Raw genomic sequence first — 26,066 nt, forward strand, 5'->3', positions numbered from 1 at the left:
AGCTAGTGCAGATTCAATGGGCTGAATGGCCTGCTTATGCACTCTGCCATCGTGCTGCCCCCTTGAACCATTTGCCCAAAGGACAGAACATGGTAAAGAGAAAAAAAAATCCAAAGCGATAGGGATACAATCTGTTACTGGACGAACCTTGTGTAAAAAGTTTACTCACCAAGTGAGCAAGAGGGGAAGTGAGTAAGGTTTAGTGTCTGGGGGCTGGTGAGCAGCGGGGGAAGGCTGCAGTGTAATTGACAAAGCGAGGAGATGCATCAATAAAGGCTGTATGACGTGACGGAACTGTTCAAGGCTGGTTTTCACCAAGGGACAAACAAGCCAGTAGACAGCTGCTTTCCTAGTAAAAGGCCTCTACCTGCAGCCCTGGGAATATCTGCAGATTAATAATTTTGGCAGTTGGACCTTTTAGCTTCTGTTTTGTGTGCGTGTGGCAAAACTCCTGAAAAATCACTGTATTTCAGCAAGCGAGAGAACACCGTACATGGACCTTCCACACAGGCTCTCTCAAAATCACTGGGCCCATTTATTTTGCTTTAGGAAAACAAAAGGGTGTTTTTAGTTCTGTGTGCTCTTCCCAATCAAAACCTCTCTGGACTAAAGCAATTCACTTTCTCGGAAACCTTGCTGTTGAGGGTGCACTAATCCCAGGCCTTGCTCACCCCCACAGCAAACAAGGCAAGACTCAAATAGTACAATGGATGGAGATGAACGAGGCATATAATCAAATTGCATCACTCATTGTCGACTTGCTTGTCAACTTCATATTTTAAAATGCTTTTTGCCTTTACAGTAACAAGATTTGTAATAAAAACAACAGTTTGATTGAAGTTCTCCATCAAAGTTAACTATTGAAGAGAGAATGTGTGAACTCCACACAGTTAGAAGCCCGAGGTTGGAACTGAATCAGAGTCTTTGGTGCTGTGAGGCAGCAGTGTTAACCACTGTGCCATTGTGTCACCAGACAGAATAAAGAAAAAGTACAAAAAGTACATTTATAAAAGTCCCTACAACTAAAATCTGTAGGAATGGGACTCCATACTTGTAAAAAAAAATAGTTTTTAGTTCTAAACTGTTATGAGGCAATACTTTGGATGTAAAAGCCCTAACTTTTTGAGGTGAGATAGAATCACTCCAGTGCAGGAGGCGGCCATTCAGCCCATCAAGCCTGCATCAACAATCCCACCTCATGCCCTACCCCCGTAACCCCATATATTTACCCTGCTAATCTCCCTGACTTTAGGAAAGGAAATCTGGCATCCTTATCTGGCCTGGCCTACATGTGACTCCAGAGTCACACCAATATGGTTGATGCTCAACTGTCCCTCTGAAATGGCCTAGCAAGCCACTCATTTCAAGGAGAATTAAGGGTGGGCAACAAATGTTGGCCAGCCAGCAATGCCCATTCCATGAATGGGTAAAAAAAATAGAGGTTACCTATTCAGCATTGAGAATAGTTTTGCTACATGAATATGGAGCAAGCACACCTTTACCAGGCATGTATGGTATTTCAAGAAACTTTGTGGATACATTTTACAGATGTCTGCAAACGAATAGATGCACAACAAAGCCAAAACTATTGAGGGATATTAACCATCTAACTTCATTGGCAAAGGAGTTCCAAATGCAGATGTTTGAATGTGCACTATGAGATTATTGTTGGGAAGTTTGAATGTCGACTTTCAGCAGAAAAATGCGGTGACATCTACATCTGGAAAGAATCAGGAACTGTCAAAATGATCAACCAACCAGGTATTAAAACAAGTGGAATTATGTTCTCAAAACACAGGGACACAAGACCGGTAGGTTAATACCATTCGACAGGGTGCAATTCAACACAAGGGCCGTTTGCTCCCCATGTCGGCCATGCATCGTGGTAACAACACAGTTAGTATCAACGCGATGTTAGTGCTAATCAGTGTCCACAAGCCAATGGTCACAGCAATCTGAAGCAGCAGCCCATACCTCACCATCATCTTCATCATCAGTCTAAAAGGGAGGTGGGAGGAGGAAAGGAAAGCGAAGAGGAATGACATGATATTCAGAAAGGAAAATTAACAATTCAAAATGTAACAAAAAGCATTTGCTAAATAAGTACAATGAACGGATGGCAACACATTATCCATATTACATTAAAGGCATATAGAGAAAAACTGAACAGATGCAGGTCGTACTGATTAAACTATGGAGCTGGTAACTTTGTCTATTCTTATACAAGTCATAACATCTACAGTGCAGAAGGAAGCTATCCGGCTCATCTGCACCGACAACAAACCCACCCAGGTCCTATCCCCGCAACCCCACACATTGAACCTCCTATTCCCCCTGACACACAAGTCAATTTATCATGGCCAATCAACCTAACCTCCACAGCTTTGGGCTGTGGGAGAAAACTGGAGCACCCTGAAGAAATCCACTCAAAGAGAGCGCGCAAACTCAACACAGACAGTGACCCAAGGCTGGAATCGAACCCGGGTCCCCGTAGCTGTGAGGCAGCAGTGCTAACCACTGTGCCACCCTGCTGTGCAATTCCATAGAACTCTTGCTTCACTCTTTTCATTTACTTTCTACAACTTCAGTAGAGTTCAGTAAATAACCATTGTTCAGTTGTCTCTTCAGTCAGAGGTCACTAACCACCAATCATGCCTTTCCCTCTTGCTCGTGCATCACTCAATCAGCTTAAATCATTAAAACTAATGTTTTATCGATTGTGTTGGATACCCAACTGAACACGGGCCAAGTCTTTCAAAGAGCTGGCCATGGAACAATGACCTCCTCCAGTGCTGCATGATTCTGTACACAATTGTCACATGCTCCAGTCTTCAGTTTAATCTTCCACTGAGTTACAACTCATCAAGTCTTCAGCTTAATTTTTCAACGGATTTCTTGAACACCCATTTTCAGAATGGCTGAAGGATTGACAGCTGGCGAAGGAATATTGGGAGCAGATGATAAACAATGATCCAAAAGGGGAAGATTGTGACAAAGCTGGAAAATATTTCTGAAGAGTGGAGTCTCACTATGCAAAGGCTTGAAAGACAAACATAATACCCTGAAGGTCAGTTGCTAAACAAATTAAGAAGAGTAAGAAGTCTCACAACGCCAATTAAAGTTCAACAGGTTTATTTGGTAGCAAATACCACTAGCTTTCGGAGTGCTGCTCCTTCATCAGGTAAGTGGAAGTTCTGTTCACAAACAGGGCATATAAAGACACAAACTCAATTTACAAAATAATGGTTAGAATGCGCGTCTTTACAAGTAATCAAGTCTTAAAGGTACAATGTGAGTGGGGAGATGTGTATTGTCTCCAGCCACGACAGTTTGTGAGATTTTGCTGTGCTTAACCCTCTCTCCACTCGCATTGTCTGTACCTTTAAAACTTGATTACCTGTAAAGACTCGCATTCCAACCATTATTTTGTAAATTGAGTTTGTGCCTTTATATGCCCTGTTTGTGAACAGAAATCACACTCGCCTGGTGAAGGAGGAGCACTCCGAAAGCTAGTGGCTTTTGCTACCAAATAAACCTGGTGTTGAGAGACTTCTTACTGTGTTTACCCCAATCCAACGCTGGCATCTCCACATCACAAACAAATTAAGAGCCAGTAAGCTGGGGCGAGTTAAGACTGTAATGCTCGATGCTTTGGGAATGAAGGGATACATTGGCATTTTCAAGAGAGAGAACTCAGTGTAGAGTTCAGGCTTACTGGGAATGCACATTGGGAAGCTCATGTAGTTAAAGAAAGCTTCTCAATTAAAAGAAAAACTTCCTTTGAGCCGAGCGACTAAAGCACCAGAATTTCCCCAATATCTTCAAGGCTGAGCTGGAGATGAGGTGGTGGTTTTGTGGCAAAACATGAACAGATTGTGTCCCTTCAGATGCAAATGAAGCAAATTAAATGATCCTTTTGTTCTGTGAGTTCTTCTAATTAAGATGTTTCAAGTTTTGACATTACAAATTTTTTTCGTAGCAAACCTATTCTGCGCTGGTTGTAAGGTAGAAAGAACACATGGTTCTTGACAACAGAAATGGACAGGATTCCCAAAGAGCAATGCATCTGATTATAATAGTAAGAAGTCTTACATCACCAGGTTAAAGTTTATTTGGAATCCCGAGCTTTTGGAGCATTGCTTCTTCCGCAGGTGTGTGGATCAGTTCTCCACCCCACTAATGAAGGGGCAATGCTCTGAAAGCTTGAGATTCCAAATAAACCTGTTGGATTTTAACCTGGTGTTGTGAGACTTCTTATTGTGCCCACCCCAGTCCAACACCAGCATCTCCACATCATGGCTCTGATTGTAATGGCAGAGGTCATTTAACAAATTCCAATGGTGTATAAATCGGCAGTGCGTTAAGATATAATAGAAATTTATCGACACGAGGTCTAGTTCAAGAAAGGAAATCATAGAATCCTACAGGAGGCCATTCGGTCCATCGAGTCTGCACTGACCACAATCCCACCCAGGCCTTATCCCCATAACCCCATGCATTTACCCTAGCTGGTCTCCCTGACATTGAGGGTCAATTTAGTATGGCCAATCCACCTAACCCATGCATCTTTGGATTGTGGGAGAAAACTGGAAGAAACCAACGCAGACATAGGGAGAAAGTGCAAACTCCACACCAAGTGACCCAAGCCAGGAATTGAACCCGGGTCCCTGACTCTGCGAGGTAGCAGTGCTAATCACTGTGCAACCCATAATGAAATGGCTGGCAGCCATTTCATTCATGGGATATGGGCATCACTGGCAAGGCCAGCTTTTATTGTCTATTTACGACTGGCCTGGAGAAGGTGGTGGTGAGGCACTTTTCAGAACTGCCATTAATCACGCCGTGTAGTGGGGAAGTTTTAGGTAACAAGTTAAACATTGTAGCTCTGTTACATACAATACTGGACAGAGAAAGGTAAAAACTTATTTCTTATAAACATGTTAATAAGGCTGTGTAGGTAATGTGGTAGATACTGGTTGACAAGTCAAATCAAGTTGGAAGTTGAAGAAGAAAGAAGGAATTTATATTTGTAATATCCTTTGTGATCTCAGGACATCCCAAAATTTCTTATAATTAAGGAAATAATGTAATCACTGCTGTAATTTAGGGAAGATATGTACATCTTGGGAAGGTACTTGCATATAGGTTGAGTAGAAATAAATACAACTACAAGTTAGATCCTAAACAGATAGGAGATAGGGTGTAAAGTTGAACAATATGCAATTTAAAATTGCACACTTATTGGGACTTGAGCATAGGCCTATAAATAATGAGGGGCTTAGATCAGCTAGACAATCAACATTAGAGTCTAAAACTAGAGGGCATAGGTTTAACGTGAGAGGGAAGAAATACAAAAGGATCCAGGGGGCAATTTTTTTTCCACAGAGGGTGGGGAGTGTTTGGAGAGTACTAGTAGAGGACGGTACAATTTTGTTTTAAAAAGCGTTCAAACAGTTACACGGATAAGATGGGTTTAGAGGGATATGGGCCATATGTGGGCAATTGGGACTAGCTTCATGGTTAAAAAAAGGGGGGGGATGACATGGATAAGTTGGGCTGAAGGGCCTGTTTCCATGTTGTAAACCTCCATGACTCTAAACAGGTAGAAGATAGGATATAAAGTTGAACAATATACAATTTGGAATTGTTGCCAATGACTATTCATCCTTCTGTTTTCAAGAAATCTTCAGCTGAGATAGGAATATTCAGGTCAGCTGCGAGCAGAGCTAACACTTGCACATCCTGCACCATTGCACCATCAAACCATGGAATGAATGCTGAAGGAATGCAGTGAGACATGGAAAATTGCCTCATCCAAAGTACAGTGTTCGTTTAACAAAAGGAACCTGATAAAGATTCATACCATTAGAAGACTGCAACTGAAAGGCCATTGTTAGAAATATGGGCCAGAGTTCTCTGACCTCTCCTGTGGTTGGAATTCTCCAATCCCGCTGTCCAAATGGAGTTCTGGCTGAGCGCCATGTTCTCCATTCTCCCTGGCAGTGGAGGAAAAGAGACCAGAGAATTTCGGCCATAGAAGGGTGATGAATTGTAGACATATTTGTCTACCCAAATTCTGCCCTCAAATGGGAATGGAGCAGAATTCTTTCAGCAATCACTTGATTTAGAGCCATTCAGCTTTGGATGTTTTTTTTTTGCTGGACTGGCACAGTTTTGAAAAATATCATCAACATCAGGCTTGGCTTGAGTGATAGCACTCATAACTCGAGCCCCACTCCACAGATTTCAACACAGAATTTAGGCTGACACCTCAGTGCTGCAGGAGCATTGCAATGTGAGTGGTGCCATCTTTTGGTTGCAACATTAAACCAACACAACACCTCATGTGCCCTCTCAGATGGAAGCAAAAGCTTTCGTGTCACTATTATAGCACAGGGGAGGTTTTCCAGGCAATGTTTACACCTTAACCAACACTTAAAAACAAATGATTTAGTCATTCCAATGTCGCTGTTTGTGGAACCTTTCATATACAAAATGATGGCCAAATTACCCACGTCACAGTTCAAAGGAACTTTGAGGATAATGTGCTTTGCAGTGTTATTTACTGAGATTCCATACAGAGGTTGGATACTTTATAAATGCAATCCCTTCTTTCTGTTTAAATATTTTTTAGGAGGAGATATTAAACCAAAGATACAAGAGATCCCATTGTGGCCGGGGGTGGGATTACAACAACAATTACAGCAATAACTACAATAACAACGGCAATATTAGCTGTAAGGGCAGTTGCGATAACGAGAGTCAAGCATGTCAAATCTGGGTCAAATTATAATTAAACATAGATGCTGGTTAGAAGGATGCAAGAGTCCCTAACCTGTCCTGTGAGCTGTAGCCTCTCACTTCCTGTGTTGACCAAATATGGATAGTTGTTTGAGCTGTGCTAGACGCAGCAGAGCCATTACTACCATATATGGTGAGGCTATGTAATTTGCACGTAACTTGGCATAAACATTATGAAGTAACTTATGAAGTGATTGAACATTGTGATCAGTTTCTGGTGATATTGTTCGCTGAGGGCCACAGAACTTTCTGGAAGATTGGGAAAGTTTGGAGAAAAAGAGGGGTCTCTCAGTCTTTGCCACCGATACGGCTCGAGAACCAACACTGCAAGTGTGCCCTGAAGAAACGTCTTCAGAAAAGACAAAAGATCCACGAGGAAGAATCTACACAGCAACGGACCTGGCCAGTTTGTTCAAAGCAGGCAGTATTTGTTTTAGAATAAAAGTTTAGTGTGAAAGTCAGAGAGTTAAAGTGAAATGAGTGTTGCAACAGTACGAATTTATGAGTTTTGGCATAAATAAACAAAAGATTGTTTAAGTGAATTTGAGTCAACTTCTGTCTTTGATTTGTCAGACTAAAATAAGTACCTGGAAAGAAGTTTAAGTTTACAGTTGGATAAGACCATGTTACCATGAACGCTAATCCTTGATTCTGTTTCAAATTGTTGTTGATTGAACACTCAGTTATTCCACTGTTTATTAAGGCATCTTTCTACATGCACATCGTGTTGCAGTACCTTGGGACGCGCTGAAGATGCAAAAGGCACTGGCCTGAACTTTCCACTCATGGGGTGCGCACACTTAGCGCCGCAAGCGGCCCTGGAATGCGATTTCACACCCCTTGGCCCATTAATGTGCAGCCAGCATGAAACATGGGAAAGGCTGAGCACTGCCAGGGAGGGCGGGCACCAAGAAAAGGGAGGGCAGCCATGGAGCTGTCTCAGGGAGCTTTTGACCCATGAAAAAAAGATAGCAATGGAAAAAGAGAGTCAAAGGCAGCACAATCAAACCCAAACCTCAGACCTCAGACATCTTTTAAACTATAGTTCAGCACTAACATTTCATTTCCCCCCACCCTCTGGATTGAGATTGAAGTCAAAACATCAAGGCTGCTTGGCCAATTGGTCCTCTCGCCGACTGTAAAAGCAGATGGGCCATGTAAAATTCTGTTCCATTGGCCCTTTTATGGGCTAAATTGCCTGCTTTATTGACAGCAGATGCATTTCTGATCTCAAGTAAGCCACCGAACAAAGTATTGCTCAAGTGAGTGACGATGTCAGGGCACATGCCCAACATCTTCTCGCACAATTTCGGGTGGTTCTGGGTCTGGCGTACGTCCACCTGCCCAAGTAACGTAAAATTCTCGCCGTTATATAAAATTGGACTTTTTTTCCCCCCTCTCGTAAATCATGAGGGTGTTTAGCTGAATAACTCCAAATCTAATCAATTCTCTCTTTTGAAGAACTAGCTTCAATAGTGCACTCATTGACTGCTATCACGTATCATTCAAAGCCGTGTGGGAGCTACATAAACCCACACCCACAAGGACAGCTGGTTGTAACCGTCTGGAGCAGTTTCTTTGGTATGCTGCCTGCTTGGAGGATTTTCTTCATCGTGCTGTATACTTTCGTTGACAATTCTAAGCACAGTGACTGATGATATTGGAACCATTTGAAAGTAGTAAGCAAAGCTTTGTATCATTAAATAATCCCAGTACATAGTCTCCGATCCAGATTTGCATTGATAAATTTTGGCCCAGAAACAGGGTATTAAAATTAATTTTGTTACATATAAACAATTTACTCAGTGCTTGAGATAGGGAGCACGAGATTGCCTTGAAGTGATGACAGAGCTTTACTGCTTTATGCAAACACACAAAATAATATTTTGTCCCTGGATAAGTTCAGAAGACCAGGCAATACTCGGTTCACATTCCATTCAAAGAAGGGAGGATAAAGATGATTATAACTATTTACGAGAGGCACGGTGGCACAATGGTTAGTACTGCTGCCTCACAGCACCAGGGACCTGGGTTCAATTCCCGGCTTGGGTCACTGTCTGCGTGGAGTTTGCACGTTCTCCCACGTCTGCATGGATTTCCTCGGGTGCTCCGGTTTCTTCCAATAGTCCAAAGATGTGTGGGTTAGGTGGATTGGCCATGCTAAATTGCCCCTTAGTGTCAAGGGGACTAGCTAGGGTAAGTGCATGGGGTAATGAAGATAGGGTTTCATTGGGATTGTGGGTGCAGACTCGAGGGGCTGAATGGCCTCCTTCTGCACTGTAAGATTCTATGATACAGGCCTAACATCTATGGCAGAAGAAATGTACAGACTAATATGCCAGATAACATTATTTATTAGTTCTTGTACTGTCACTGGATCAAAATCCTGGAATTCCCTTCCTAACAGCACAGTCAGTACACCTATACCACATGGGTTGTGATGATTCAGGCTCATCACTACATCCTTGAGGGCAATTAGGTGTGGGTACTAAGCGCTGCTCAGCCAGCAATACCCACACCCTGTGAAAGAATAAAGAAATAAATTGTCACTCGGGTTACAGATTGGTTAAGGATAAATTATGTCTGATTAACTTGGCTGAGTTATGTTTATGCTTGTTTATGTTCTGTTTACTGGCTATCAAACAAAGTTTGTCGAAGTGTAACAGATTGGATTGCTAGTGTGAAATACCTGGGTACACACAACACTCGGCACTAAGAGTACTCAGGCTTCCAAGCTTTAATTACTTGTGCACAAGTGAGAACACAGCACAGAGAATACAGTGCAAAGCACTGCAAGATGTTCTGTCAATTCAAACAGAAAATGTAACAGTTATAGTTCATCGTATCTTGCTCTTTTGGAATTGTGTTATTGAAAGGGTCTTATTTTCATCCTGTGGTCAAGGCTGGGTTGTTTATGGAAGTAACATAGGGTTTAGATTAGTTGCTTACCCTGAGTACGCAAGCGCTGGCCTCACAGAAGGCCTTGTTTGCTCATAAATATTTTCCATTACTTGAGATGGGAAGATGTTTGTCATAACTTAATTTCTACATTTCTTGTACCTTAATAGCTGGAATTACAACTTAATTATTTCCACATTTACAAAGAACAATCCCAATGGATTAAAGGGACAGTGGCAATGTTTTTTTTCAGACTGGAGAGAAATATGGTGATATCCCTCAAAAACTGCTATTCAGACCATTGCACTTTATGACACATATTAATGACCTGGGCATGGATAGAGAGGGCAAAAGTTAAAGTTTGCAGGTGATACAAAACTGGAGGTGAACTGCAGTGCACAGTGATGAGGATAGCAGTGGACTTGCGTAGACTGACCGGTTAAACTGGCGACACATGGCAGATGAAATTTAATGTAGAGTGTGTGTAGTAATGTACTTTGGGCTGAAGAATAAATGCAATATAGACAATATGGTGCAAGTTTAAAGGGAGTGGAGGGAACAGAAATACTCAGGCGTTCACATAGACGGACCTTCAAACTTGATGGGACAGGTTGAGAAGGTTATGAAAAATGAATATGGGATCTTTGGCTTTGGCAAAGTTCAAAAGCAAGGAAGGAATGCTGAACATTTATAAAGCACTGCTTTTGGTCTCAGCTGGGGCCATGAGCACAATTATGGGCACCACAGACTAGGAAAAATGTCAAGGCCTTGGAGTGGGTACAGAATCAGGTTTAGTCAACCCTAGTTTTTGAGGGATAGCAGAACAATGAGCTCTTTCATGTTTTGTTGCTTCACAACACTATACCAAAATGGCACAAACACAAGTTACCGCCAGCAATTATAACTGCTTGTCGTTACAGTCATACAACAAGAACTATTAAATTAGCTACATTTTAATCACAATATCCTCTAGTACCAGGCTCCGTATTCCATCTTATGAAGCTAACTGAAATGAGAAATACTGTCTCCTGTGAATCTATTCAGAGATGGGACATCAGCAAAGCAGTGTCAACACTGCAAGTAGTGCTGCCAAATTGGAAACTGTTTCCATCAATCCTGCTCTCTAAACCAGCCAACGCTGCAAACAGTAATTTTAATTTTCCGATATTATGGTTATATCTACCAATTCTTTTAGATTAAATACACTTTCCTCACATTTTCCTATGCTACGACAGACAATGGGAGAAAATGGCACCACAATTAACATAAGTTATGATGTGAGAATTCATAACAGGTAGATTTGAAGTGGATTATGGTGATTGAATTTGGTTTTCCCCTTGTTGTACCCAGTAAAAAAAAATCTAGACTGTAGCTACTGCAGTTTAGCAACTGAAAGCATGGCATAGTTTACAAGTGATTCGTAAATATTCTTCATGTTTTAAGGTAACACGTCCCTCCACATGCATGGATTTCACCCCCTCAAAAAATCTGCTCGTGTATAAGCCGACCCCCTACATCTTGTCTAATAATTTGGCCTAAAAGCCCAAATTTTGTGAGAGTATTTACGGTAATAACATACTCAGGATGAGTGTTTGCTGTCTGGGAAGCAATTTACATTTAGTCAAGCTGATAGTCAGATCTCAGCACGGGGCAAAGGTGTAGGTGGAGACACAGATTGCTTGAATGGGTATGAGAGAGAGGAAGGTTTATGCATTTGCAAATCAGTTGCCTGGTTACACCATCTCATGGATCGCAGAGAAACTTATACACTTCTAACAGGGTTGGACAGGGTAGATTCATAAAGAATGTTCCCGATGGTGGACGGGGAGTCCAAAGCTAGGGGTTATAATTTGAGGATAGCTGGTAAAACTTTTAGAACTGAGATAAGGAGAAATTTCTTCACCCAGAGAGTGGTGTATGCATGGAATTTACTACCACAGAAAGTTGTTGAGGCCAGAACATTGTCTGACTTCAAGAAGAAATTAGATATAGCTCTAGGGATTAAAGGAATCAAGGGATATTGGAGGAGGGAAGGAAGGATCAGGATATTGAATTTGATGATCAGCCATGATCATAATGAATGCAGAGTAGGCTCGAAGGGCCAAATGGCCTCCTCCTGCTTCTAGTTTCTATGTTTCTATCTCTGAAGCACAATATATTAAGGTCCAACTATCACACTAACCAGAGAACAAGAGTCCCTTATTTAATCAAATAATGGATAAGCATGTCATGTGTTGAAGAGAATCCCCTTATGTGTGGGGATTTTTTCAGTGGCATTGACAAAAGATCTGGAATGATACTTCTGCGGCTGAATTGATCCCAGAAGTCAGCTTAAAGTCTGTAGGTAGGAGAATAACTCAGCTTGGCTCTGTAGCAGTAATTCACTTCTTAAATGAACATCTGTTTTCGTGATCCAGTGCATATTGAGAGATATGTCAGGCAAAGTATCTTCATTGCTTTTGATTGCATCCATCGAGCTGTATCCCTTCTGTGTATATCATGAACAACAGACTATAAATACATGTCATGACATCATTTCCTGCTGATATCTATTCATTTGACTACTCCACATTAAATAAATTATGTGTTGATTTATAATCAGGCCAACGGAAAGTATATTGAATAAATACACTGATTATAAATGAGGGGAAATCATGTTTGATGCTTCAAGTGTCCCTTGTAGCATCAAACAATGAATAAACGTGTAATATAATGAAGAGAATGCAATCCCTTATGAGCGGGGATTTAGTCAGAGTCCAAAGATGTGTGGGTTAGGTTGATTGGCCTTGCGAAATTGCCCCTTCGGGTCAGGGGGATTAGCAGAGTAAATATACAGTGTTATGGTGATAGGGCCTGGGTGGCCTTGTTGTCAATGCAGGCTTGATGGGCCAAATGGCTTCCTTCTGCCCTATAGGGATTCTATAACTCACTACGAGACACACTTCACGAAGCCGCAGTGAGGGAGGCAAGGGTTCTTTGTTTAACTCCAGGTCTCGCTGTGATTTAACTCGATATTGAGGTGGAGGTTGGGGGTGGGGCAAAAACTGTGCCTGCAGAATTGTAAGACGTCTCACAACACCCGGATGAAGTCCAACAAGTTTATTTGATAGTAAACCCACAAGCTTTTGGAACGCTGTTCGTCATCAGGTAACGGAGTAGCGTTTCCAAAAGCTTGTGGGTTTACTATCAAATAAACTTGTTGGACTTTAACCTGGTGTTGTGAGACTTCTTACTGTTGCTTACCCCAATCCAACACCGGCGTCTCCTCATCATGACCTGCAGGATTGGTCAGTGATACCCATTTTGTAAAACAATGCCCAGCGTAAAGCTCAAAAATGTAACATTTCTCTGAAACTCACATCTTTTGAAAAATTCTACTTTGATGCAACACTAAAATTCCAGTGCACGTTGGTGGTTCTACTGTGAATTGAGGAACTTCACCCAATACAAGTCTGCGCTAGCAGCCTCCTGTTACACGTTTGGCAATGGCATGTGAACATTCTCAACAGCACAGCATGTTACTGAAGAAAGGAATCATTAGAAAAAGAAAGGCCAAGTTCCATCAAGATCACGTCTGCCATTCTAGAAGTCACGCGACACAACAAGAACGAGACTCTTGACAAATAACTGTCTGCTTTCCGCAATTCCCGCCCCAAACTTCCCCACCTCCTTTAAGAAAGGAAATTGTAATCCTATTTGTAGCCATGCCTTCAGCACCCTAGACCTAAAGCTCTAGAATTATCTTGAACTTCACTGCCTCTTTGCCATCACAGAAACCAGCCTCCCATACGGTGACTCTGCCTACACTTCCCGCTGCCTCGGCAAAGCAGCCATCATAATTAAGGATCCTACGCACCCCAGACATTCTCTCTTCCACCTTCTTCCATCGGGAAAAAGATACGAAAGTCTGTGGTCATGTACCAACTGACTCAAGAACAGCTTCTTCCCTGCTGCCATCAGACTTTTGAATGGACCTAACTTATACTGAGTAGTTCTTTCTCTAACCCTAGCTGGGACAGTAAGACTACATTCTGCGCTCTCTCATTTCCTTTTCTATGAACAGTACACTTTGTCTGTATAGCAGGCAAGAAACAATACTTTTCACTGTATACTAATACATGTGTCAATAATAAAGCAAATCAAATCTCGAGCTCCCTCTCTTCCTTAGAGACGCACCTTAAACCCAACTATCTGAATAATCTAGTGATCATCGCCTTTATATTTCCTTATGTGGCACAGTATCAACGTTTCTATGATGATGTTTCTAAGAAGAGCCCTAGAATGGTATACCAAATTATAGACACTATGTAAATCCAAGTTGCTGCTGTTGTAACAGTCCAAACAATTCCTATGAATTAAACAATAAAAGGATCCGACTTAAGGAAAATCACAGTGGAGGATCGGTAACCTTTTCCCTCCCAAGTTTTTAGGGTGGTACAGTGGTTAGCACTGCTGCCTCATACTGCCAGGGATCTGGGTTCAAAATTCTGACCTTGGTTCAATGTGTGGAGTTTGCACATTCTCCCCGTGACTGCGTGGGTTTCCTCCGGATGCTCTGGTTTCCTTCCACAGTCCAAAGGTGTGCAGGTTAGATTGACTGACCATGCCAAATTTCCCTTAACGTCAGGGGGATTAGCGGGATAAATAAGAAGGTTTATGGAAGTACGGCGTGGGTGGGATTGTGGTCGGTGTGGACTCGATGGGCTGAATGGCCTTCTTCTGCACTGCAGGGATTCTATGAAATTCAATGTACCACATGCCCCCATTTCAAATTACTCAAAAACTATGCAAAAATGTTTTTCATAAAATAAAGTTATCTAATTTTCATTTCTCAGAATAAAATCATAGAATTCCTACAGTCCAGAAGGAAGCCACCTAGCCCATGAGACTGCACCAACAACAATCCCACCCAGATCCTATCCCCAAATATGTGACCCTGTGTATTTACCCTGCTAATCCCCCTGACACAAAGGGGCAATTTAGCATGGCCAATCAACCTAACCTGCACATCTTTGGAATGTGGGAGGAAACCAGAGCACCAGGAGGAAACCCACGCAGACACAAGGAGAATGTGCAAGCTCCACACAGTCACCCGAGGAGTGGACTGAACCTGGGTCCCTGGTGCCGTGAGGCAGCAGAGCTAACCATTGACAAGCTACAGCGCTAACCCCTGCGCTGCCCAAAATTAGTCAATAGGAATGGCTTCCACCATCTGACCAGGAACACTGTTCCATAGATCGATCAACCAACTGCTCTACAGAAGTACTGTTTCCTCGGGTTTCTGGATATAGAGTCATAGAGGTTTACAGCATGGAAACAGGCTCTTTTGGTCCAACTTGTCCATGCCGCCCAGTTTTTACCACTAAGCTAGTCCCACATGCCCACATTTGGCCCATATCCCTCTACACCCATCTTACCCAAATAACCGAATAAAAGCAAATTACTGTGGGTGCTGGATTCTGAAACCAAAAGAGAAAATGCTGGAAAATCTGACAGCATCTGTAAGGAAAGAAAAGAGCTGACGTTGACTCCAGATGATCATTTGTCAAAGCTCTTTTTCCTCCTTACAGATTTTCTAGCATTTCCTCTTTTGGCTTTACCCAAGTAACTGTCTAAATGCTTTTTAGAAGAATTGTATCTGCCTCTACTACTGTCTCCGGCAGCTCGTTCCAGACACTCACCACCCTCAGTGAAAAAAATTGCCCCTCTGGACCCTTTTATATCTCTCCCCTCTCACCTTAAGCCTATATGCTGAAGATCTGGTCACAGTTTACATGATCGAGAATCTTTAAATCTCCAAAGAAAGCCAACATTATATCATTGCTCAATCTTGGGTAATGAGGACACGACCATTTCTATAATTGATATGGGCGGCACCGTGGTTAGCACTGCTGCCTCATGGCGCCAGGGACCCGGGTTCAATTCCGGACTCGGATCACTGTCTGTGTGAAGTTTGCACATTCTCCCCGTGCCCACGTGGGTTTCCTCCGGGTGCTCCAGTTTCCTTCCACGTCCCGAAGATGGGCGGGCTAGGTCGATTGGCCGTGCTAAATTGACTCTGGTGTCAGGGGGATTAGCAGTGTGAATATGAGGGATTATGGGAATAGGGCCTGAGTGGGATTGTGGTCGGTGCAGACTCGATGGGCTGAATGGCCTCCTTCTGCACTGTAGGGATTCTATGATGATGATTTAAATAATCCTCCATTGCCCAATCATTCCAGTCGCTGTCTACTGTTTAATTTAAATCTTCCGCACTGTGGTGCCCAGCACACAGGATTCTCAGTGCAGTCGGCACCATTGATTTACAAATTGGCAGCAATCAGCTCACTGCTCCGCCTGGACATTGGATTTGCTTTACTTAGTGCCTCCGAGCATTATTGAGATATTTTCCTTGCTCCAAAGTGAAATGTCTCAAAGTATATCAAATCACTCCACAAGAACAGTTAATCCTTTTGGGACCAGACAGTAGTACGAGGTTATCCAAATCCAATTAGTCGATATTGGCACTGCAGTTCAAGAAACACAGCAGCTCGAAGCGTGCAATCAACAGAACTGAGCCTGAAATTGTTGCGCGGTGAATTACTCCAACCCAGTGTTTGACAAACAGTGACAGTGTGGGAAAGAAAGGTTTGCACCCTGCTGTTCCAGTACAGAACTCAGTTCAACACAGCATTCGGAGGAACTTCCTTCCAATGTTACTGAAGCATCAAGTTCTCGTTTACAAAGTCTCTCCACTTCCTTGAATAACTAACAATGACATTGATACCACATAGAAACATAGAAAACAGGAGCAGAAACAGGCCATTCAGCCCTTCGAGCCTGTTCCATCATTCTTATGACCATGGCTGATCAGAGCTCAGTGACCTGTTCCTGTTTCCACCTCCCCCCTCCCCCCACAATATTCTTTGATCCCTTTCACCTCAAGAGCAACATCTAACTCCTCCTTGAAAACGTACAATCGTTTGGCCACTACTGCTTTCTTTGGCAGAGAATTCCACAGACTTAACTCTCTTACGGCGAAGAAATTTCTCCTCATCTCAGTTCCAAATGGTTTACCCCATATCCTTCAACCATGATGCCTCGTTCTGGACTCCCCCACCATCAGGAACGTTCTTACTTCATCTACCCTGTCTAGTCCTGTTAGAATATTCAAATGAGACCTCCCTCCTCCCCACCCTCATTCCTCCAAACTCCAGCAAATATAATCCTATCTGGCTCAACCTTTTCTCGTATGTCATCACCATTCCAGAAATCAGTCTGGTAAACCTCTGCTGCAACAAATTCCATTGCAAGAACATCCTTGCTTAGATAAGAACACCAAAAGCACACAATAATCTTGGTGTGGTCTCACTAAGGCCCTGTATAACTGCAGCAAGACATCCCTATTCCTGTTCTCGAATCTCTTCCTATGATGGCCAAAATACCACGTTTAAAGTTTACTCGTTAGTGTCACAAGTAGGCTTAAATTAACACTGTAATGAAGTTACTACAAAAATCTCCTTGTCATTACGTTCCGGTGCCTGTTTGGTTACACTGAGGATTCGCTAGGGTCTTTTAAGAGACTTTTGGATAAGTACATGAAAATTAGTAAGATGGAGGGTTATAGGGATGCCTAGTAGGTAGGGACATGTTCGGCACAACTTGTGGGTCGAAGGGCCTGTTTGTGCTGTAGTTTTTCTATGTTTCTACGAGGGAGACTTTAGCATGGCCAATGCACCTAACCGGTATGTCTTTCGGGAGGAAACCAGAGCACCCGGAGGAAACCCACACAGGCATGGGAAGAACATCCAAAATTTGCACACAGTGACCCAAGCCGGGAATTGAACCTAGCAGCAGCGCTAGCCACTGTGCCGCCATGCCGTCCCATTTGCTTTGTTCGCCACCTTCGTGCTTGCTTTCCAATGACCGGCGTACAAGGACACTCGCGTCTTGTTGCACATTTCCCTCTCTCGATCTGTAGCCAGATAATAATCTACCTTCTTGTTTTTGGTACCAAAGTGAAAAACCTCACATTCATCCACATCATTCTGCATCTGCCAATGCATTTGCCGACACAATTTCATTCCGAATAAATAAAAGTTCAAACGTCTCCATTCAGAGGTAATTTTAATTTTGTTTTCAGTCACGCCTTCAGGCCCTAGATGCCTGGCTGCGTTTCTGGTCACCTCACAAGGACTGAAACCAGGTCGGTGAGACTGCTCTACAACCCAGACTGCTCACAGTGATAGTGAATTGACAGGGAGAGGATTCCAGAGAAAGTCACCTTTTCCATCCTCTCATAAGAGAGCCTCCACGTGGCAATCCTTCAGCTGGAAGCTCTCGGAGCTGCAGCTCATTTCCCAAAAGCACTAAATTATTTCCTTGCTCTGAGGCAAACAAGCTGCGAGACTCCAAATCCTCGTTACAACCCCACTTCCCTCGAAGTCTACTGATGAAGTGTTTCGAGTTCTGGCTGAATAGACCCCAGCCAATGCTAACACACACCTCCCCCTCCCCCCCAGCTCCCCACTCTCCAGTGAGCGCAGGCAACAAGAGGAGAAAACATGATGCTACTTACATCTGTAATCATTTTGCCTCTGGTCTTGTTTCTCTCTCTGTGATTGGCTCGTTTCTGCTTTTGCTGTAACACCCGCTCCCTGGTGGTGCGATATTCAAGAGCAAACTCACTGATGATCTTACAGAACTTGTGAATGTTGACTTCTCTGATGGCATGCGGAGGATGTCCCATGAAGAGCAGAAATGCATGGAATCTGTAAAAGGAAAGGTTGGCAGGGGAAGAAAGGGAGATGATGCTTAGAGCCACTTGTTCCTACACTGCACACGTTGACTGGACCAACTCTTGCATGCACGACAGTCAACAGCACAACGTCTTTTACTTTTACGGGACAAACAGAGAAGAACAACAAAGGCGTAACGGGATGTTGGTCAGGACAGGAGCGTTTTCACCAACACAGTCATTTCCCAATGTACGTGAGCTTGGAGTGATCAGTTATGTTTGAGAAAACAAAAGCAGGAGCGAGAGGGAGGGAGGGAAGGAAGCGGGGTCAGAGAGGGAGGGAGGGAGGGAGGGAAGGGGGGTCAGAGAGGGAGGGAGGGAGGGAGGGAAGGGGGGTCAGAGAGGGAGGGAGGGAGGGAAGGAAGGGGGGTCAGAGAGGGAGGGAGGGAGGGAGGGAGGGAGGGAGGGAGGGAGGGAAGGGGGGTCAGAGAGGGAGGGAGGGAGGGAGGGAAGGGGGGTCAGAGAGGGAGGGAGGGAGGGAAGGGGGGTCAGAGAGGGAGGGAGGGAGGGAAGGGGGGTCAGAGAGGGAGGGAGGGAGGGAAGGGGGGTCAGAGAGGGAGGGAGGGAGGGAAGGGGGGTCAGAGAGGGAGGGAGGGAGGGAAGGGGGGTCAGAGAGGGAGGGAGGGAGGGAAGGGGGGTCAGAGAGGGAGGGAGGGAAGGGGGGTCAGAGAGGGAGGGAGGGAGGGAAGGGGGGGTCAGAGAGGGAGGGAGGGAGGGAAGGGGGGGTCAGAGAGGGAGGGAGGGAGGGAGGGAAGGGGGGTCAGAGAGGGAGGGAGGGAGGGAGGGAAGGGGAGTCAGAGAGGGAGGGACGGAGGGAGGGAGGAAAGGAAGGAAGGAAGGGGGGTCAGAGAGGAAGGGAGGGAGGGAGGGAAGGGGGGTCAGAGAGGGAGGGAGGGTGGGAAGGGGAACAGAGAGGGGAGGGAAGGGGGCGAGGGAGGGAAGGGGGTAAGGGTGGGACAGAGGGGAGGGCGAGAACAAAGGAGGGAGTGAGGATGCAGCAAGAGAGTAAAAAAGAGTGAATTGGATGATTTCACATAACCAGGGTCCCAATGAGCAAGTTTGAGGTGTACAACAGTAATATTGCCAAACAAAAAGGCCAGTAGATTATAATTCAGTTTCTCCCCTTCACTGATTGAGAATGTGATGTGCTAGTCCAGACGCATGGTTTATTGTTTGACTGCTGTTTAAACTATTGTTTCACTGTTCACTTAATCAACAAACTATCACAATTGTGCAGCACGGGGGAATGAGCAACAGATGGAATAGCTACAGGCCCACAATGCTTCAACAGAATCACTTCAAATATCAGGTGGAATAATAAAAACAGATGGAAACTGCAAAAACACCTGCACATTCAACAAGATTAGGGGCGGATTTGGGGGAACACTGAATTCCAGCTGCACCTACGGTGAGTGTTTGGGTCCGAGTTTGCACGGCGCCATTTTTGACGCCACTTCAGGGGTGTCTAGAACTTCTGCATCCTGGGTGGATTAGACAAGAAAGAACTACTGGGTGATTCCACCATTCCAACTGGCTCTGGGGAAGCCATTTACAGGCACCTGGGAAAATTTCAGAGATCGAAAATAATCACAACATCCCCAAAGGCGGGTCGCAGGAAAGCACAATCGCGGAATGGGCGGAGGTCAGTTTTTGAGAGTGTGACAAGGCATGGTTCTTGGATAAAGTGAAGTGTCACAGGGAGGCATCCCAAGCATTCTTTATTCATCCCCTTCACACAACTCATCGTTAACAATGGAAGGTCCTGCATTAAAAAAATGGACTAACACACTTTGTACTCATTTTACATCTTCTTGAGGCTTTTTCCTTGGGATAACAGTTGGATAAGAGGGGAACCAGGTTGATTCTAGTGGTGGTGAGACAGATGGATGAGGAGAGATTGACTAGGTTAATATTGTTTTCACTGGAGTTCAGACGAATTAGAGGGGTGGTGGGGGGGTGGATCTCAGAGACTTATTAAATGCTAACAGGACCAGACAGGTGAGATGCAGGAAGGACGTTCCTGATGGTGGGGGAGCCCAGAACCAGGGGTCGCAGTCTGAGGATTTGGGGTAGACCATTTAGGACAGAGGTGAGGAGACATTCCCCCAAAGAGTGGTGAGCCCGTGGAATTCATTACCACAGGAAGTAGTTGATGCCAAAACATTGAATGTATTCAGGATATAGCCCTTGGGGCGAATGGAATCAAAGGTTGTGGTGAGAAAGCAGGATTAGACTGCTGAGTTGGACAATCAGCCACGATCGTGATGAATGGCGGAGCAAGCTTGAAGGGCCAAATGGCCTCCTGCTGCTCCTATCTTTTATGTTTCTATAAAGTTAAGAGTGCCTTATCCTTCTTCTTGGGCTCAGTAATGTTAGCCTCCCATTAGCAATCTAAACATCTAGTTTTCGTAGAAGATGGCTCACTGATTAATATCAGTACCATAGAACAACTTGGAGTTGTAACCTTCTTATGACCTGGAGCTGATAGTCATTTCTTTCAGATGGTGCTATGATAACTGGTCTGAAAACACGCGATAGACCAGGTGCGGCTGGATGAAAATTATTCAGTTGTTTTATTTCACAGCGGGTTAAGAGATACGGTTATGATCAGACTCACGTAATTCAATAATAGACGGTCTCTCTGTGGACTGGTACAAAGTGAAGTACTTCATTGATTCCCCGAAGTAACGAAATGTCTTACTGGGTCTAAAGATGATTGAATGTACCCAGTATTTCTGATTCAGAGACTACTCAAGCTTTTTCAGCTCTGTTTTCAAGAGGCTGTTTACCACAATTGCCTTCCCAGCCAGCCAAACTTTGTCTATCTGTTTGGGGCGGCATGATGGCTTAGTGGTTAGTACTGCTGCCTCTCAGTGCCAGGGACTCAGGTTCAATTCCAGCCTTGGGTCACTGTGTGGAGTTTGCACATTCTCCCAGTATCTGTGTGGGTTTCCTCCGGATACTCCCATTTCCTCCCACAGCCCAAAGATGGGTTAGGTGGATTGGCCATGCTAAATTGACCCTAGTGTCAGGGGATTAGCAGGGTAAATATGTGGGGTTATGGTATAGGGCCTTGGTAGGATTGTGGTCGGTGCAGATTCAATGGGCTAAATGGCCTCCTCTGCACCATAGAGATTCTATGAAGGATGGAATTACAGGACTTTCAGACACAATGGGGGCAAGATATTTTTCCAATTACCTGATATATTCATGAATCGCTTAAGTTTTGACTGTGGAGAAAACAACTTCCATTTCACATGCGCTTGAATTGCGCATCAGGCACCGTTTGAGGAATTGGGCTTGATTTGAACTTTTGGCTGGCCCATCCACCCCAGGGAGCAACGAGGTCCAAGCCATTTTGAGGTCCGATCTTACATAATTGTAACTGCAGCTCCACCCAACAAAGCAGCTGTGTGGATTGAGGTCAACCCAATATTCAGCGCTCTAGAGATTGCCTGCCGACAGGAAAGCCAAGTTCCCCTCCAATACCAAAATCATGAACCACCGTGCACCATTGGAGATATCATCTTTCAAATGAGACACCTTTTGGAAGTCCCATCAACCTCGCCAGCACTATTTTGAAGGGGTGCAGGGCAGTTCTCAGTCTATACTGGCTAAATAGTCATCTATTAGCCAATAGATGTTCTAGTCTATTACTTATTTCATTGCCAATCAGGGGAGCTTCCTGTACCTCGGTTCCTGGGTGGCATGGTGGCACAGTGGTTAGCACTGCTACCTCAGAATGCCAGGGTCTGGGATTCAATTCCAGCCTTGGGTGACTGTGTGTGTGCGTGCGTGTGGAGTTTGCACATTCTACCCAAGTCTGCTTGGGTTTCCTCTGGGTGCTCCTGCTTCCGCCCATAATCCAAAGTAGTGCAGGTTAGATGGATTGGCCATAATAAATTGCCTCTTCATGTCCAAGATGTATAGGTTGCGGAGGTGGGGGGCGCGGATTACATGAGGTAAAGGGAATAGAACGTGGGTTGAATGCTCCTTTGGAGAGCTGGTACATATGCGATGGGCTGAATATCCTACTTCTGTACTGTAGGGATTCTATTCTATGATTCTAATTAGCTGCCACAATCCACACAACATTTGGACATTTGCAAATAGTTGTAAAGCACTTTGGGATGCCCTGAAAGAACAAATGCAAATCTTTATTTATAAAGAGCATGCTTATAAGTTCCTACACCTAGTACACAAAATAAATCTTCTTCCACACTGAGGGTGTAGAACCGGAAGCCAAATTTACAAGCCTGGGTTGCCAGTGTAAACTCAAAGTCTAGACACACACTGACCAAGATTATCAGATGCAATAGTTGCAAAACCATACACGTGGTGCTCCCAGATTTCCAATTTATACTCCCAGTGGCAGCATGGAGTTCTGGACATTTTCTGCACAACGCAGATACAGTGGGTATATTTTTCAAGATAGTAAGTTTCTGACAGTTTTGCAACACTTTCAATTTGGGGTTGGATTTCACAAGGTTGGGGAGTGGGGGGGCGGAGGGGGGGATATGCTGTGGTGGAGAGGAATTGAGAAGTGGGGTAGGGGTCCATATTGCACCACTACCCTCCCCCCACACTAGGGATGAAGGGAGCAATGCAGCCCGTAGAGAGGCAAGTCGGGGATATTGGTTGGAAGGAGATCAATGGGGGTTGGGAAGAGTGGGCTTTGGAGGCCAACTGGGGAGGAATAAAAGGGGGGGCAGCTTATGGGGGGGGAGGTAGGGTGCCCCTGATTCACAAAGAACACACTCCTAAGGATGTAACTCCCCTTCCTGCTTTTTAAACAGTTCCCTTAAAAAACAGGCATGCCTGTTCCCTCTAGCCTAGCTAGGCCAGATACTTTATGGCTTGGACAACACATTAGTCTATTCTATTCTATTGGCTGGTAACAAGCCCAATTGACTGTTTGTTATTTATTTAAAAATGGGAGGTGGGCTGCGGATTTTGGCACCCGCCCGCCTACTGCGCTTTGGGGGGCATCTTGCCACAGCTCACTCCATACATGTCTTTTGCCCCTTCTCCCCCCAGTGAAAACACACCTGAAAAGGGGAATCCAAACCTCAGGCGTCTAAGCGTTGCATGATTTCGGCTAACCTTTGATTTTCCCTTTCTCCCTTGCTGGAAACCATCATCATATGATAACTGGTGAAGATCAGGAGCCCAACATAAGAGGGGCAGGAGAGAGGAGATCGAATTAAGGGCATCACCTATAATTTCTTGGCTTGGCACTTCTGACCCACAGTCCATTAGCAATATTCACACCCCTCAGATTATCTTACAATCCACCCTCCTTCCAAACCCTTCTGTGTGATAATTATTTAGGTATCCCATTACTGCATCGCTATTCCTTTTATATTTCTCATCCTCGGCATCTCCTCCTGAGAAAACCATAAGACATAGGAACAAATTTAGGCCACTCGACCCATTGAGTCTGTTCCGCCATTCAATCATGGCTGATATTTTTCTCATCCCCATCGCCCTGCCTTTTCCCCCTAAGCCCTAGTCCCCTCATTAATCAAGAACCTATCTATCTCTGTCTTGAAAACACTCAATGACCTGGCCTCCAAAGCCTTCTGCAGCAAAGACTTCCACAGATTCACCACTCTTTGGTTGAAGAAATTCCTCCTCGTCTCTGTTTCAAAGGATTGTCCCTTTAGCCTGAGGTTGCGGACTACGGTTCTAGTTTTTCCTACTAGTGGAAACATCCTCTCCACGTCCATTCTATCCAGGCCTTGCAGCATTTTGTATGCTTCAGCAAGATCCCCCTTCACCCTTCCAAACTCCAGCGGGTACAGACCCAGAGTAGAGTCCTTGCACACGATGACCATCAGCACAAGTGCAAGTGCAGAGTTGTGAAGAAGGCATTTGGCATGCTTGGTTTCATCAGTCAGGACATTGAATACAGGAGTTGGAATGTCTTGTTGAAGCTGTACAAGACATTGATAAGGCCACACTTGGAATACTGTGTGCAGTTCTGGTCACCCTATTATAGAAAGGATATTATTAAACGAAAAAGAGTGCCGAAAAGATTTACTATGATGTACTGGGGCTTAATGGATTGAGTAATAAGGAGAGGCTGGATAGACTGCGACTTTTTTCTCTGGAGCATAGGAGGATGAGGGGTGATCTTATCAAGGTCTATAAAATAATGAGGGGCACAGATCAGCTAGATATCAATATGTTTTCCCAAAGGCAGGGGAGTCTAAAACTAGAGGGCATGGGTTTAAGGTGAGAGGGAAGAAATACAAAAGGGTCCAGAGGAGCAATTTTTTCACACAGAGTGGTGAGTGTCTGGAACAAGCAGCCAGATGTATTAGTAGAGGCGGGCACAATTTTGTCTTTTAAAAAGCATTTAGATAGTTACATGGGTAAGATGAGTATAGAGGGATATGGGCTAAATGCAGGCAATTGGGACTAGCTTAGGGGTTTTAAAAGAAAAGGGCAGCATGGACAAGTTGGGCTGAAGGGCCTGTTTCTGTGCTGTAAACCTGTATGACTCTAAGCTGTTATTGTATTTTGTCATAACACTTGCTCCAAATTGTAGGCTGCAACTATTCAGCTTTGAAAACTCACGGCAAACTGTTATCCCACCACACCCCTCAAGGAAAGTGCATACGTTCAAAAACACTTATCTTCACCAGGGTAAACGTCCATTTATTTCAAAACATACCAGGAGTAGAATTAAAGGATTATTAAAGTTGATTGTAATTCTCTGTGAATGTTTTAAAGTTTATTTATTAGTATCACAAGTAAGGCTTACATTAACACTGCAATGAAGTTACTGTCAAAATCCCCTAGTTGCTACACTCCGGTGCCTATTCGGGTACACTGAGGGAGAACTTAGTACCAATGCACCTAACCAGCACATCTTTCAGAGGAAACTGGAACATCCAGAGGAAAGACATGCTCACGGGGAGAATGTGCAAACTCTGCACAGACAGTAATCTAAGTTGGGATTTGAACCCAGATCCTTGGGCACTGTGAGGCAACAGTGTGAACCACTGTGCCATTGTGCCATGTTTAATTTTTCCACCTTTTTTTGAACGAAACAAATATTTCATCATGTCCCCTGGACACATCTAGTATTTTCTCCCATTGTTCATCAACTCTGGCATTGGCCCAATCCTTTTGCCTAGTTGTAAATTTTGATGAAACAAAGAAGAAAAAACAAAATTCCTAAAAACACAATTAGGCCCTTTACCTGTTTTTCAGGAATCCCCCCAAAAAATCCTGCAAACAAAATAATGATGAAAAGGTCTTTACATTTCCCGGGAGGGAATTGGCCAAAATGGCTCATTTGGGAATGAGCATCATCTTTCGTACCTGTTCATGACTCTTCTGTGAACTATTTTTAAAATGATGATCCTCTCAGCACAATCCTTCAGAAACTCGGACATTTTCTGCTTCAGCGTCGATTTGATCTCGTGCTTTGCGATGGCCTTCAGGTGATCCCATGAGGCTTTGCACCTCCGCTCCAGCTGACAAAGGTTTTCTTGGAGCTGGTCAAAGTCGACCTAAGAATAACCAGTTTCAATAAATTAATCTGAGGTTTGTCTTTAGAATTGTTAATCTTTTAATTCCA

General features: G+C 44.1%; 1 protein-coding gene across 12 annotated transcripts in view; it reads right to left on the minus strand.

Annotated features, from left to right (window-relative positions):
* The window catches only part of fhod3b (formin homology 2 domain containing 3b), a 560,180-nt gene that overhangs the window by 11,376 nt on the left and 522,738 nt on the right, over positions 1-26,066 (minus strand). For 8 of the 12 annotated variants that reach the window (XM_080202871.1, XM_080202833.1, XM_080202860.1 and 5 more), the window contains 3 exons: positions 25,808-25,998; positions 18,257-18,449; positions 1,975-1,998 (listed from right to left, as the gene is read on the minus strand). In XM_080202871.1, the coding sequence (XP_080058997.1) occupies positions 1,975-1,998; positions 18,257-18,449; positions 25,808-25,998 (408 nt within the window). The remainder of the gene's footprint in view (positions 1-1,974; positions 1,999-18,256; positions 18,450-25,807; positions 25,999-26,066) is intronic. The other 4 variants (XM_080202843.1, XM_080202918.1, XM_080202909.1 and 1 more) reach the window with 1 other exon arrangement.

This window comes from Carcharhinus amblyrhynchos, chromosome 2, assembly GCF_965287045.1.
Source record: "Carcharhinus amblyrhynchos chromosome 2, sCarAmb.v2.hapA, whole genome shotgun sequence".
Taxonomy (NCBI): domain Eukaryota; kingdom Metazoa; phylum Chordata; class Chondrichthyes; order Carcharhiniformes; family Carcharhinidae; genus Carcharhinus; species Carcharhinus amblyrhynchos.